At 34.2% G+C, this 16,742-nt stretch overlaps 2 protein-coding genes across 2 annotated transcripts; both read left to right on the forward strand.

The window, feature by feature from the left end:
* The first annotated feature begins 164 nt into the window (after positions 1 to 164).
* Positions 165 to 2,387, forward strand: LOC148609571 (uncharacterized). The gene is made up of 4 exons (XM_088543126.1): positions 165 to 210; positions 1,080 to 1,242; positions 1,504 to 1,679; positions 2,218 to 2,387. The coding sequence occupies exons 1-4, from the start codon at positions 165 to 167 to the stop codon at positions 2,385 to 2,387; spliced, it is 555 nt and encodes a 184-aa protein (XP_088399252.1).
* A 3,186-nt stretch (positions 2,388 to 5,573) lies between these two features.
* LOC148609572 (putative ammonium transporter 1) lies at positions 5,574 to 16,742 on the forward strand. The gene is made up of 11 exons (XM_088596513.1): positions 5,574 to 5,880; positions 6,733 to 6,822; positions 7,122 to 7,358; positions 9,601 to 9,698; positions 9,921 to 10,058; positions 11,705 to 11,935; positions 13,365 to 13,503; positions 13,688 to 13,782; positions 14,444 to 14,570; positions 15,111 to 15,224; positions 16,245 to 16,742. The coding sequence occupies exons 1-11, from the start codon at positions 5,787 to 5,789 to the stop codon at positions 16,421 to 16,423; spliced, it is 1,542 nt and encodes a 513-aa protein (XP_088452639.1). The 5' UTR covers positions 5,574 to 5,786; the 3' UTR covers positions 16,424 to 16,742.

The raw sequence follows: 16,742 nt of genomic DNA on the forward strand, positions 1-16,742 counted from the left end.
CTTAATAATAATCCTTAAATTGGCCGAATTCAGGATCATTATTTGTAAATAAAATTAAATTGTGAAAAGGTTCCCCTATGTAAAGTATTCATTATACATACATGTCATATATTTTGATGTGACCTTTGTTGAGATTTTTTTTCCTATTTTGGATACAAATGAAAATGGCAATGACACTTTTCCATCTATGTCTGATTCTTAAATTAAAAGGTAAGTATATTATTACGGTCAATATGTTTCAGTTTTGATACTTGCAAGTCTCTTATCTATTTTCTTTAAAATAGTCTATTTTTGTACGACTTTTGAATACATTTTCATGTTTGTGCGAGCCTTTTTCTTCTGAAACACAAACTAAAATAATACATCCATGCATTGTTATCCTAAATCACTCTATAAGATAATGATATCGTACGTACATTAAAAAAGGAAAAGGGAGAGAACAATTATTAATGAGTCAAACTTTATAAGGCGTGATGAGGATAAGCCCAATTATTCCTGTTAAATTTCTACATTCAACATTAAAACATACATAAAATAATCACGATATTCACACCATCCAATTAATTTTCGGACTACTTGTTAGAACTGTCAAATTTGCGAAGCAAATATTTGTCGTTCTCTCCGCGGGACTCGAACTCATACCGCTGTGACATCTATGGCAACACCGCCTGCACTAAGTCCAGCACCCTAGATCACTCGGCCAGCTAGGCTATATAAAAACTGTCCCGTACTACCATACATCGTGTACTAAGTTACAGCCCTAGATTAATCCTACGAGGAGGAATCACCCGGCCAGCGAAAGCTGTATTTTTATATAGCCTAGCTGGCCGAGTAGTCTAGGGCGCTGGACTTATTGCAGGCGGTGTTGCCATAGATGTCACAGCGGTATCAGTTCGAGTCCCGCGGAGGGAACGACAAAAATTTGCTTCGCAAATTTGACAGTTCTTACATCGTTGGGAATTTTTCAGACCCTTCTATAAGTTAACGTTATCTTCCCTGTATCAATTTGATCCGATGGAGCAATGTAGAGAATAGAGTCGTCACATTCTGAGACGTTGTATATATATATTTGTTTACAGTTTTACTTGTGCTTGGAGATACTTGCTACAAGACCCTAGGTTCCTATGTTTATTCCACCTATTGTAGCGGGTATTGTAGCGGTTCTTATGGTTCTGAAACATGTAAATACTACTACACCTACACGTACTATTACTACTACTACGCCTATGTATATGATGCATTGTAAGTATTAGTTTAAAATGTACTTCTGGTACAATTAATTATAAAAAATGTTATTAAAGAATACTCGCAAGAGAAATCCTTTTTTTAAGCATTACAAATCACTTTTGAATTAATCATTTTGGATCAAAAACGATTTGTCTCGTATTGGCCAATCGATCATTAGACTATTTAATTTTTTCAGTTAACGAAAAAAAAAAAATCTGAAATTTTATTATCTAGATGTTATACGCAGATATTGACTTACTTTGGAACGTTTTGTAGGAGTACTGGTGCCATTGCAGGGATTGTGATCGGCTGTTTGTTTGCATTAGGAATTACTATTGCAATCATTGTCGTTATCGTAAAGAGCTGTACAAAATCATCCGGGTCACACGGTCGGGTGGTGCAACCAAATACCACAACTACTGTTGCTTACACAGGAACAGCTACTACTCTGGGTAACACATGACCAAGACATAATTTCGTACTGTTCGCTTGTCTTGGATTAAGTTATAAAACTGTTCTGGGCACAGTTTCATAGTAATTCTCAAATTGAGATTTTCCTCAAATCGCTCAAACTCAAAATTGGACCAATGAGATTGCCAGAAATTAAAATTTGAGGAATACATCAAGGATTTGAGGAATTTGCAATTTTAGATTTTTTTTCAATTAAACCTGTGCCTCTTCTCGTTTGCTATATATCTTGAAATTCATTTCTGTTATAATACCCAAGGTATTTACATTTTGTTTTTATTTTGAAATACTTTAAAGATCTGAACAAAAATATAACTCATTTAGTTTGTTCGTGTATAATTAGGTAAAACCATTGAATAGATGAACTACCACTTGATAGATATTAAGCTTACATTGATTTTATAAATAGAAATAAATACGAATTCAAGTTAAATAAAATCTTATTATCGTATTTTTTTAAAGCTACAGTGGAAACAACATCATATTTTTTAAAATAGATGTGCGGTTTTCTTTCAATTCTAGGTCAACAAAATTATGATGGGACTTTCGGACATCCATGTCAGCCACCAAACTACGGTCAGAGTTATCCCCCTTCCCAACCAGCATATCCAACTATTTCTACTCAGAATCCACCACAACAACCTCCACCATATGGGATTACCCCGGTCGATTCGAAGCAGGTTCACATTTAATGTATACATGTGATAGTGGACACCTTCTTGTTGTCATACGATGATTTGTCAAGTAACGTAAACTTGGCTTGTTTGAATAAACATTATTTTTTTTAAGTAGTGATTTCTTGGGAATGTGAACTATTTAATATTAAAAAAAAAACATGCACATGAATTCAATTAAATCGCCTTTCAAGAACATTAAAATCATACTCAATCATGTTCCCCCAAAGTATACAATTTAAAAAAAAGACACACACACGCACACACACACACACACACACACAAATGAAGAAGTAATTTATTTTTATAAAATATTCAGGATAACATCAAGAATACATCAATACTGCTTGATTTTTACAACGTTAGGTATTTAATAAAAACAAAGTCAGCATTAATCAAAATGATTGCCATATGAGATACCGTTTTTTCAGGCAGCTAAACGCTTTCTACAAACCCTGGTGTAGTCTTAAATTATACTGAGTTTTTGCATGTCGGCTATACAGCCTGTAGTATGAGTACAAAGAAAACAACACTACAAAGAAAGTTTTATTAAATACATAAAAAAATGGTCTTTGTTGGATCATATGGATTTAAGTGTAATCAGGGTGAGCGAGCTATGAAATATAGGTTTAATCCTGAAATATCTGTTCAGAGTGCCTGTAATAAGTCACAACTATAACATGATTATAATTCCTTTATCGATGTTCAAAGTGTTTTGCCTATTGTCTGCCCTGTCCATGTTTGACCACAACGGTAATTTAGGTACCTTTTACTATACTCTGCACTAACCATGTCCGGCCGCAGCGTAGGAGTTCGGTAGTTTAGGTACCTGTACTGTATTTCGCCTTATTCATGTTCGGCAGCAGCGTAGGGGTTCGGTAGTTTAGGTACCTGTACTGTATTTCACCTTATTCATGTTTGGCTACAGCGTTGGAGTTCGATAGTTTAGGTACCTGCACTGTACTTTGCTTTATTCATGTTTGGCCACAGCGTTGGAGTTCGGTACTTTAGGTACCTTTACTATACTCTGTCCTATCCATGTTTGGCTACAGCGATGGGTTTCGGTAGTTTGGGTACCTTTACTATACTCTGCCCTATCCATGTTTGGCTACAGCGTTGGGTTTCGGTAGTTTAGGTACCTTTACTATACTCTGCCCTATCCATGTTTGGCCATAGCGTTGGAGTTCGGTAGTTTAGGTACCTTTACTATACTCTGCCCTATCCATGTTTGGCTACAGCGTTGGGTTTCGGTAGTTTGGGTACCTTTACTATACTCTGCCCTATCCATGTTTGGCCACAGCTTTGGAGTTCGGTAGTTTAGGTACCTTTACTATACTCTGCCCTATCCATATTTGGCTACAGCGTTGGGTTTCGGTAGTTTGGGTACCTTTACTATAGTATCTAGACTGTGAACTTTATAACTTATTCTTAATCATTCGCATTGAACCAACAGTCACTGCAGTGCATATTCTGTTATAAGTTAGATAATAAACTTGAACTTGAAATGCTCAAATAACCCATAGAACTTGAATAGGTACGGATCTGTTTTAAAATAAATGTCACGTTATGGAGAATAGAATCTGTTCAACGGTGCGTAGTAATACAGACTGATGAATGCGTGTTTAAATCGTGACGGCCAATATAAAGTATTAAAACTTTGAAATATATATTTATTTTTGTTTCTACCTAAAGCGATAATTTCGTATTACAATTTCCACACCAAAATTTATTTTTAAAAAATCAGACATGATATAGAAGTAACAAATATTTCACTTTTTCAGTATTATTATAATATTTTTTTCAAAACTTAATTGTTTTTTGTGTATTGAACGGTAGGCACAGCCTTAACATTAAAATCAGAACATTACATACATATATCACATGTACAACACTGTTTATTGTTTAACTCGACAAATTAAATGACTGGGTTTATCTAATAAAGATATGCCATTCCTTGCCCTAAGTTAATGATATTTCTGTTCACTTACAAACAGGCTTATACTGTAAAAAATGTATCGTGTTCATTTAATAGATTTAAGCTTTTTCAACAAAACTTATCTGCAATAAACGCCCTGTTGTATCATGTCTGTGATGTATAAGTAAAAAATGATTGACTAGTTTTAGTGCAGAACGATTATAGAAAGAGTAATCAAGGGAACCAAGATTCTAGCGGAAATCAAAAGAATATAATCCAGGGGCAAAACCAGAGAAGGAAAACAGACACACAAAACAAAGAACATAGAATAACCGAAATAACACGTACAAAGAAACAGAAATAAACTTGCAACTCAGACTCCACTAACAGCTGGGAGCATGGACCAGGTGTACTTGTAGGGTAAGCGTCCTCCACTTTTCTAGAAACATCCGCCGATTTGTTCATAAAAAGTCAAGTCCGGGGTAGACGAAAGAGGAAAGGATAACTATGACACGTTGAACAAATCAGTTTTCATGGTGATAGACGGATACACTCTAACGATCCACGAGTTCATGATGACGACCATAAAACTTCTGTAGGAATGACTTCAAAATATAATACCACACATTTCATGTTAATCTTTCATACATTCAATGGATATTTTTATTTTAATATTCATAGGCAAATCTGATTTTAACTATAAACAAAGAAACAAAAAAAAAAAATGAAAATATCAGATGAAAACTTGAAAGATACACATAAAATGCGTGGTTTTATCCTAGAACTTCCTTTTCAGTGAGACTTGCTATTGGCTGGCTTTATTGTGCAATGCCCGTAAAACATTATTCAGAGTTGTTTGTACTCTTGTAACGACTTAGCCGCCATTTTTACCAGTCCAGGTCTGGGACTACACTGTTTAATCGTGTAAACTGGGGTTTCCACAAATATTATCAACACATTTTTTTTTGTCTTTCTGTTAAAAACGGATATAAATGTAGACATTAGGTGAACATATAATTATTACATAATATCTTTATTCGGTTTCGAATGGCGAACATTTTTTTATGAATGAAATATTTCTACCGTATAACAGTTAACTTTTTTGCACTTCTCAATTTTTTAGTTAAAAATAAAAATCAAATAATGAAATAAAGTCGTACATTTAATGTGAAAAGAAGGCACATTTAAATAACCTTGAATTTTAAATGCATTCACACTATTCGTGTGCAACTGAAAGAATAAAACGAACATATTAAAAACATGCACCGAGCACGTGTTCAACACAATCATGTTTATTTCCAAATGCATGATGTTTCAAATACTTATGCGGAGACATTCATTGACAAAAATTTCCTGGGGCTTAAAATGTGTTATTGATAAACAACCAATAAAATTAGGTCTACTTACTATTTGGTACAAAAAGCCAAAATAACGTTTTGGTGCAGTCGGTATAATTTAATTAAAGGAGAAGTACTGAAAAGACAAATCTGAGGACCTTTAGGATGAATTCAACAACAATTTTACAGATGGAATTTAAACATTTACAGGAAAACGTAAACCAATTCTTTCTCGTAATCATGGGAATGTGTGTTTTATGTAAGTGATTTTTAATTCATAACAAGTCATTTTTGGTGGTTTATTTTTTATCTGGCAGTAATTTGTTTGTGTACTTGTCTCAAAGTTTCTGATGATAATAACTGCAGAAATGGCAACAGAAGTTTCAGCTTGTAATTTCAATAACCTCTTTGAATCAAATTCTCAAAAGTGTAGGATGTATTTTATAAGTAACAAACTGTCACTCCTACCCTTAATTGCTTGTTGTAGCCATATTAGAAAATCACACAAGTCTTACTTAAAAAATTAATTATGATTCCCTCTTGTCAGAACACATTATGCAGTGGCTGATTCCCCTTTTTTCGTGAAAAATGTGGACAAAAATTAGAATATATGGCCTGGAATGCCCCCTTTTCTGCCCCTTCTCTTAAAAATCTCCGGATCCGAATCCGTCCCGTTATGTATATATAAGGAACATCACATATGAACATCATGAGTATTTAAAAATTTTGAACAGTTGAAAGTGCACTTGGTTGGTGAAAGTGATACAATACTTTCAAAAACGATACAATGCAAAATAGAATTTAAACATGCAGCAGGTAGTTTCAATGTATAAATAAACGGGAGATTGTTTTACTGTCATATATATCCTGGATATGAACAGTGTAAAAACATAGAGCCCCCTAATATCCTGGGCTATAAGGGGGAGAGTTCGATGTAGTAAACATTTTATTTTTGTATACGTGTAAAACAAAATTGTTATATGTGCACTAATTGAAGATAGCCATTTGAGTAGCCATACTAAATTCTTTCAGTAATGATAGTTAGCAGGTATCTGTCTACCTATCTTGTTTTCCATTTTTACAATTAAGATGCTATTGTTTTTATTTGTAGTCATGCAGTGTGGCTTTGCATTTCTGGAAGCAGGTGCTGTACGGAGCAAGAACGTTACGAACATTCTGATTAAAAATGTGATGGATTCATGTAAGCAGTTTGTGAATACAATTCTATTGTTTATATTTTCGAAATTTCACGTAGAATAGCTTCAACTTAAAATGAAAAAAATAAAATAAAATAACTGCCAACTTAATATTGGAAATTCTGGAAAAGAAGTATATTTATCTTATTAGTTGAAAAAAAGTTCACTCATCCATTAATATACATGCTATGACCCTTTTATGAAAATACGCAAATATCAACCATTTAGATATTGCAAACTTCGGTGTGCTGAAGTGACAACAGAATCTACTACTTGATTCCACATGTACCTGTATGATTTTCAGTTGTTGCTGGAATAGCATATTGGCTATTTGGTTTCGCCTTTGCCTACGGTGATGGAGGGAAAGCTCAGAAATTTATAGGCGCCACACACTTTGCCTCGTCTAATATGCCAGATAACTACTATGCCAGTTTTTTCTTCCAATACACGTTTGCTGCAACAGCCGCCACTATTGTTTCGGGTGCCGTGGCAGAAAGATGTGAATTTATTGCATACTTCGCCTATAGTTTCTTTATAACAGGTTTGTTTATCAAATATAGACATTTATAAAATGACAAACATTTGTATGAAATTAATATCCTCTTATATTTGGACGTATACCGAATGTAAATATATTGTCCAAAAATCTTATGTTTGGACTTAAGACTAATATATTATCCGTGTTCGGCAAATGTACCGACTCCATCAAACAGCCTCCACTATTTTTCGAATTTGTGAAATATAGATACTGCTTTTCTACATAAAACGGAAAGCACATACTGTATATTGATCTCATTGTTCAGTTTAAAACCAGTATTCATTGCCTGTACTTGTTAATATATATTATATATACACGTGTATGGCTTTGTATTTGGTTAAGAATCGGGACTTACCTTATAGCGGGTAACTTTCGGGGGGGGGGGGGGGGTCGTCAAAATAAAAGCTCGCCAAATTTGACAAAAATTGCCCGCTATACGGTATGTTTTATTTACGTTCCCCAAAGGGGGAAATACTGTTTTTATTTTGAAACTTACAAGTCTTGTTTCTGGCCAACGAATTGTCTACGCAACTAACCGAAACGACTGGACAGAATGGAGTTTTATAGTTTTTAAAAAATAGATCACATTTGAAAATGTGAAAGCACATATTAAATTTTCTAACATGGCTGCCATTTCAAAATGGCCGTCGTTTAAAGACGAAAAGAAAATCATAAATTGTAAAAAATCGCAGATACTTGGTTTAAAATAGGACACCATAAAGACTTCCGGTTGGTTTAATTATTTTTTTTAAAAAGGCCGCCATTCCAATATGACCGCCAGTCGAAAGTATATATATATAGGTCTGAAAAATTCCCAACGATGTTAGAATTGTCAAATTTGCGAAGCAAATTTTTGGTCGTTCCCTCCGCGGGACTCGAACTCGTACCCTTGTGACATCTATGGCAACACCGCATTCACTAAGTCCAGCGCCCTAGACCACTCGGCCAGCTAGGCTATATAAAAATAAAAATATATAGAAATCTAAAAATAATGATGCATGTCACAGATCAATATCATACAACGTCTCAGAATGTGACGACTATATTCGCTACACTGCTCCATCGGATCATATTGATACTATATATATATATTCGGAGGGAACGACCAAAAATTTGCTTCGCCAATTTGACAGTTCTAACGTCGTTGGGAATTTTTCAGACCCTTATATAAGTTCACGTTATCTTCCCTGTATCAATTTGATCCGATGGTGCAGTGTAGCGAATAGAGTCGTCACATTCTGAGACGTTGTATAATATTGATTTGTTGTGACATGCATCTTTAATTTGATCCTCTATCCTACATAATAACACCTAGATGAACTGTCGCGTACTACCATACGTCGTGTACTAAGTTACAGCCCTAGATTTATCCTACGAGGAGAAATGACCCGGCCAGTGAAAGCTATATTTTTATATAGCCTAGCTGGCCGAGTGGTCTAGGGCGCTGGACTTAGTGCAGGCGGTGTTGCCATAGATGTCACAGCGGTACGAGCTCGAGTCCCGCGGAGGGAACGACCAAAAATTTGCCTCGCAAATTTGACAGTTCTAACATCGTTGGGAATTTTTCAGACCCTTAAATATATATTTTAGCCGTAGATACTGATTTGGGGAGCTCCTGTGACTATGTGAATGTTCGGGGAAACATCTGTGTTGGTGTCCAACACAATTAATACTAGTTCATATTACTTTAAGTCATCACTAGATTACGGAAAATAAACTTGAGTATTGCCTAGTTACAAAATCAGAAACGACAACGTATTCTGGGTTTTGTAAGATACTACAAGGAATCCAATAATCAATTCCTAAAATATTTATTTCCAAATTTCAATAAAATATGTCATGCAGAAAATACAATCTTGTAAGAAATATGAAACAGCGCACTTAATTCTAATTTTAATGAGATCAAATCTCTACCACGTTTTAAAATCGTGACTTTTCTTTCTCGTCCCGTCCATAGGAAAAGAACATTATATAGTATCATTGAAACGCCAATAAAAAAGAAAGTATTATTCAGGTTCACGTGATCGAGTCGTGGCAAATTGTACTTCCATTCGTTTTAAAATACAACCTCTTGGTTATGTTACAAGGAACAAACAATGCGTGTCTATTGATATTGGGATTTAATTAAGTTAATTTTCACTTAGATTTATTATATGTTTAATGCATTTATCTTTATAACATTTATCTTTCCTGTTACATGTATATCTTTATAGCATTTGTTTTTTTTTCTGTTATATCTTAATAGCATTTATCTTTCCTGTTGTGACACACTGGGGTTGGGGCAATGGTTGGCTAGCCAATGGTGCGGATTATGGCGGTGATATTGGAGTTGTTACCTATCAGGTATGCCAGTGACCTTTGAAGATCATACAATTAAGCCTTACTTGAAAATACAAATTGTGATCATTCACATCTTTTTCACTTAAAACCATTTCCAATTTCTATTAGCGGTATCATGAGCCACCCTCACAAATCAAGAAATATGTTGATGTATGAGATATGTTACATGTAAGTTTGTTTTTAGATTTTGTTATCTTGTAATTGCATTCACAGCTATAATTTCAGGACTTTGCTGGAAGTGGAATCGTCCATGTTCTTGGTGGGGTGTGCGCATTCTTCGGAGCAGTTTTTCTTGGTCCCCGACTTGGAAGATTCAAGAAGGGTTCAAAAGTCATTGGTTCAATCAGAGGTCATTCTGTGCCTGTGAGTTTTACATATATACACATTTTGTATAGATCAGATGTCAGTGGACGAGTACAGTTCAGTTAAATAGCATACATTTATTCATTTCATATTGCACAGCTATGTACCTCTGTCAAGCAAGATAAATTGTATAGAACAGACAATAGACAACAGATAATATTTATTTGCACAAACACATTTACAGTAAATGGTTATGGCATGGAAATAAACAATACAATACAATCACAGAAACATATATTAAGTTACATATAAAGGTAATGGTGGTAGTGTGACAGGTGTGCTACATGTATATGTTGTATGAGTTTTTCCTGATGCAAAAACATTCGTTCAAAAATTTGATTTGTAGCTTTAGTATATTGATTGAATTTAAAATATTGGATATATACTTTATAGTAGAGTGTGGTGATAGTGGGGGGTGAATAGTGCATGTTTATGTGTATTGTGTGCACACCAAGAAGTAACGAAATTCATCCTCAATATCCCCACCGTGGCAAGATTTACATAAACGTTCGTTTCTTTCAACGTTACGGTACCGTCCCTTTTCTATTGCAAATTTGTGTGCATTTACACTTAATTGACATATGGTTGATCGATCCTTTTGGGATTTACAAATATCAATATATGCAGGCCGTGTTGAATGAATATAAACTTTATGAAAAATGAAAGTTTTGTACTTTCATTTAATGAGATGATCACATTCTGTTTAAATTAATCTTCAATTCTTTGATTTATTATATCAATATAGAATGGGAGATTATTTAGGTTTAGTTTAAGACGACTTTATTCAAGTTTACCTAAGAAATGTACAAATGTTCAGTTGTATCTGTAGGAGCTTTCTATAAGGTTCGGCCAAGTTAGCAATATTTGTTTCTTAACTATGGACACCTAAAAGTTAATTTATAGACTTATAAATGTTAATATTCATGAGGATCTGTATCATTGGAGCATTTTCCATTAGTTCCCCAAACCTCGCTTCCATATAATAAAATGATCAGCGTTACTAGGTGTCAAATAGTTTTTCTAGCAAATTGCAAGGGTTGTCTAATGACATGTATTTTTTAATCTTATACCAGGCTTTTCTGCCTGTTTTACCATGAGGACAGTTTGGGCTAGATTTAAATCATAATGGTCTACTTTCATAATATGATATATAGGACGAATTACGTATTGCCATTTGCATACTTCATGAAAAAAAAAAGCAAAAAAGCAAAAACAAAACAAAAACAAACAAACAAAGACGGTCAATTAAATCAAAATAGGCATTACATTAAATTCTTTGATATCGTATTTTTTTAAAGAAATTGATGAACGACTTTGTCTGAAATTGATAAAAGAAAGTATCATTTTTTACGAGCCTCAATGTCTTTCGTTTATGCTGAAGCTGAATTGACATTTATTTATCAATAGTCTGTTCGAGATTATTTTTTACTTTTGACATTATAACGGGGTTTATATGATATCATAAATTGAAATTCAGGAGAACTTGTAGAGCACTATTAAGAGGTAAACGTTACGAGATAATGGCGAAAATTGTAGAAACGCCAAGTAAATAATAATAGAAATACTGTGTAGTATTATCACATCCATCAAAATTAAACTTCAGTGAAAACCGAAGTAAGGGTGCGTGATTGTTTTATATTTTTCAGATCGCTGCTCTTGGAGGTTTCATACTTGTCTTCGGATTTATGGCATTTAATGGTGGATCCCAGCTAACCATAACTTCTGAAGGGGACGGAGCCGCTGTCGCCCTTTCTGTTGTCAATACCATTATTTCAGGATCGTTTGCAGCATCCTTCTCGTTGATTATAAATAGACTTCATATTTTCGGAAACACTTGGAGTTTATTGGTGACAATCAACGGCGCATTGACTGGGATGGTAATAAACTATAACCATTTATTTGAGTAGCCAGGGAGCCAAGATAATTTATCTGCAATTTTGTTTTACTCTTAAACCTTACCTATTGGTATAAAATGCATTATTCAATACTATTTTGAAGTTTTGGTAACATCAAATTTTTCTATTCGTATTAAGCAAGTTTAGTACACTTGACATGCTACAACTCTCTCTGTATGCTGTTATGTATGTATACAGCTGACGTTTTTCATCCTTGTGGGGTTGTTGTCTCTTTGACATATTCTCCATATCCATTCTCGTTATATTGTTCACGTAGGTAGGCATAGAAAACAAAAGCAGTGATAAGACATATACTGCCACTACACTCTTCAAAGAAGAGGTAGTGGAAAACCATAAATCTGTGCTATCCTCTTTTGGTCTCTCTACCAAAGACGATGATTGTGATTTACCGTCTATGTACTGGATTCCTAACTCCAAAAGAATCCATACAAACAACGTTACATAGCTGAATCTACCACCTAACCTCTTTCAAAACTTTTAAATTCTATACTCACAGCTGTCAAATAGGGTCTCCAGTCCTACCATAACAATTGTTACTCCCGTAGTGGTTTTTATTCAATGTGGTCCTGAAAAATACGAAAAGTCTTATTTGTCCAGTGTGGTGGACAAGTTTTTCAACAAACGGTCGGCATTCCAATAGGAACAAATTGTGCTCCTCTACTTGCTGACCTATTCCTTCACTCTTATGAGTCTGACTTTATAGATGATCTGACCTGAAAGAAAAATATCATTTAGCTAGATCCTTTAATCTCAGTTCACGCTATATAGATGACATATTATCTTTTAACAATCGAAGTTTCGGGGATTTGATAGATCGCGTGTACCCCAAAGAACTTGAGATAAAGGATACTACAGACACTGTGAAGTCAGCCTCATTTCTTGACCTACACTTAGAGATCGATGGTAGTGGAAAACTGTTGACCAAACTTTACGGCAAACATGATGATTTTTATTCAGAATTGTCAACTTTCCTTTCATCTGTGGCAATATCCCTCCAGTACTTTTAATCCTTTAATGCTTAAATAAATGGTAAAGATAAAACCGGTAAGTTGAAATCAACCGTAATTGTCCCGACTTGATGCAGGCATTTTCGATAATTCAGACAAAACATCGTAGAATAACCCAACGAGAACAATGCAGCAGACATACATTTTAGAACGAAATGCGGATTAATACCATGTAGTGGACATTTTGATTTTATAGTTAACATTTTGGAAAAAAAAGAAAATTATGTTGACACACAAATAACATATTTTAAGAAGATCTATCCTGCGAAATTTTGTGTTTATATCACAAAACTATTTTGGTTAAGCTTTAATTTTAGCTACCCTACTATTATTGTTACTAAGTTTGAAAAATGACGTACATACTGTAATACTGTTTGTTTCAGGTAGCTGCTTGTGCTGGGTGTAATGCGATGCATCCGTGGGGAGCGGCAATTTTAGGAGCACTGTCTGCCTTATCTTACACTATATGGTCCCAGTTGATGAAGGTGCTTAGAATTGACGATCCGTTAGACGCAGTAGCAGGTAAAGTTTTTGGTCATATGTAGTGTTCGTTTATACAATTAATCATTCTTGATTTTCTTCATCTTCAGATTTTTGTAACATGATATCCGAATGCGTTCATATTTATTTCCTTGTGACCAATTGCATTGTCCTCCGATAAAGTGCAATTGCATACCAGTGTATTAAGTTTGTGCGATTTTTTCAGTACATTTTGGCGGCGGAATTACTGGAGTTATAATGATTGCTTTCTTGGACAAGAATGAGGGAATATTTGCAAAATGGGACAGAAAATCTGGCTTGGTAAGTAAACAGAAGTTGGGTTGAGTACACAGTATATATAAAATAGTTGGTTTTAAGAGTAATCAAGGGAACCACGGTTCTAGTGGAAATCAAACAAATATAATCCAGCTGAGGGACAAATACCAGACATGGAAAAAAACCAAACACAACAAAGAACATAAAGTAACGAAAATAATATATACAAAGTAACAAAAGTAAATGAGCAACTCGGTCTCCACTAAAAACTGGGAGCATTGACCAGGTGCACCGGTCAGGTAAGCGTCCTCTGCTTTTTTAGAATTGTTAATGTAGTTACGTACATAAATGTGGTATGTGAATATATGGTTTTATAATGAGTGAATATGGGGTGTACATTTGTACTGGTATTACACTGTATTACCTTCCTCCAATCTTGCTGTAATCTATCAGCAACGGATGGGGATAAGATTTTTTTATTAAAAAATACAAACCATAACAGATTGATATACTGATTGATGGTTTCTCAGTGAACACGCCCATTATACTATATACCCACAAACGCAATGCTTCAAACATTATAAAAAAATCTGTAATTGCAACTTAAACAAGGGATGTCACCAATGTGAATGAAATCCTCTCTTGACCAAATGAATTTCAGACGTTTTATATCTTCGGTTAACTACTGAAATTCTGAACTTTCCAGAAATTAGGATGGCAGTTAGGCGGCTTAGCGGTTATCATTGCTTGGTCAGCAGTTTTTTCCATTCTGCTGTTTGGTATACTAAAACTTTTAAAAGTCCTCCGAGTACCACAAGAAATTGAAGAGAAAGGTAGGTAGACATGTGTTTAATAATTTGCCTGTTTTTATCTTCGTAATGTGTCTCTTTACTTCACGCTGTGTGTCGGCTTCTCTTACAAGAAAGCGATAGAGGCACACTTGAGTTTCCGGGGATGATGATATTTTCCAAGAATGTAATTTGCTGTCTTTTTCTTCCACAAACTTTACAATACAATATATAATGAGACTGGATATGGTGAACATATCAAAGAGACAACGACATCAGCGGGATGATTTTTTTCTGTTCAAGGCCACTCATGCGTCTGTATTTTAATGACCTTTAAAATAATAAAAAAATAATAAAAAATTATATGATAAGAACTTAAAAAATGCGCGAAAATATGAATTGCTTTATTTAGCGTTTATTTTATTTATTTTATGCGACCATTAAAGTCATTTTAATCACAAAATATTATATTACGCCCAAAAAATATTTGAGTGTACAGACAAAATAAATTGCACAATGTTATTTTGTGCAGGTCCTTGTACTCTTAACCAACGATTTTATGTGGATATTTCCTATTAACTTTAGGTTTAGATATACCTAAGCACAACGAACCAGCTTATCCCGTAGAGGCATATGGACATGGTCATATAGAAAAACTCATTCAATACCTGGAGAGTAAACCTATGGTGGTTACTCAAGGTAAATACCTTTCATTATACTCCCTCCTTGAGTGGTCAAAGTGGGGGTGGGTATATAATAACAGTTGATACTAATATTGCCGTTGTGCAGAGGGGTGCCCACTTCTTATCCGCTACTCCACAATGAAACTGTCACAGAATCGTCTTTATATATTTCCATTGTGCCCTTTGATTCAAATCTATTTGGAGGTCCAAAGTTGATATGTTATCAAATCAAGAGATATCAGGTATATAAACATTGCTAACAGTTTCCATTTTAAAATGTACTGTAGTGTTTATGAATAAAAGGTCATAACACAATTACCGAACTGATAGGCAAAGTTTAGGCAATAATCAACAGGAATAGTAAAAAGAAGAAAATAGCAATATCGAGCAAAATTGTCCCTTCAGGTGATTCTAATGTGTATCTGCAACAATTAAACGCACAGTCATAGCATTTTGACAGAAAAAAATTGTATAATTGTATACTTTATGCAAACAATGTATGTCTGGATTATGATCTTCTTATATATTTACTTCTGAAGCTGCCGATGGGAGCTTACTCCTTGAAACACGTGTACAGCAAACCGAAAATTGAAATATTTTTTTTTTTTGTATCTTGATCGCTGTTGGTCATGTTATCAGAACAAAGAGAAAATCAGACTACATCAAACATTTATAAGGGCTTCCACCTTACAATTTTCCTACAAAAACGTCGTCAACTACAATAAACACAACCTGATATTACATTTAAAGATTAGACCAAAACTAAAGTATAATAATTTTAGACATGATAGCAGGTGTAAATGTTATACTAATTAAGTATTTTACAATTGTTGGAACGTTTGAAATAAAATATGACCTATAACCATCAATGTATGTAGTATTTGCCGAAATTCTAATATCAGATATATCTTATTTTATTACCAACGTTCAATGTGATCATAGTACAATGTGTTGAACCTTACATATGTGAGATGTTAAGAACCTTATGTGTTCATGTCAAACAATATCAAAATGTATAAACACTGTAAAATTGTAGGGTATACAATGATGGCATTTGAGAATGAAGGATTTACAAAAGATTCAGCAATAGAAGACAAAGGACGACATGAAACACCCGAACTCTCAGCGGTTGTTAAAAATACGAACGGCCATACAAATGGCCATGCTAATGGACATGCTAACCCTTCTATAGAAAACGAAACGTCAAAGATGTAAGGAAACTTCAGAATAAAAAAAAAACATATTGAGGAAAGTAAAGCATGTCAACTGACCTCTATATCAAACTTAAATCTAAAAGGATTCACTACTTGGATCATGAGTTAAGGCGTGCCCTTGAAATGTTAAATATATTTTCTTAAATTAGAAGGTGCTTTACTCTTTGATAACCAAATGTCAAGTGCAATATAAAGCTATAGCTTACATAATAATATTAATGTCATTTATTAATGTCATTTTGTACTTTCATGCTGTGTTTAGATAGTTGTTTTGTTGTCTTGTTCGTTTTTATACAATAAATTATGATTCTGTGATATCA

This window comes from Perna viridis, chromosome 8 (assembly GCF_037379345.1).
Source record: "Perna viridis isolate PV_CMFRI_1.1 ecotype Kerala chromosome 8, ASM3737934v1, whole genome shotgun sequence".
Taxonomy (NCBI): Eukaryota; Metazoa; Mollusca; class Bivalvia; order Mytilida; family Mytilidae; genus Perna; species Perna viridis.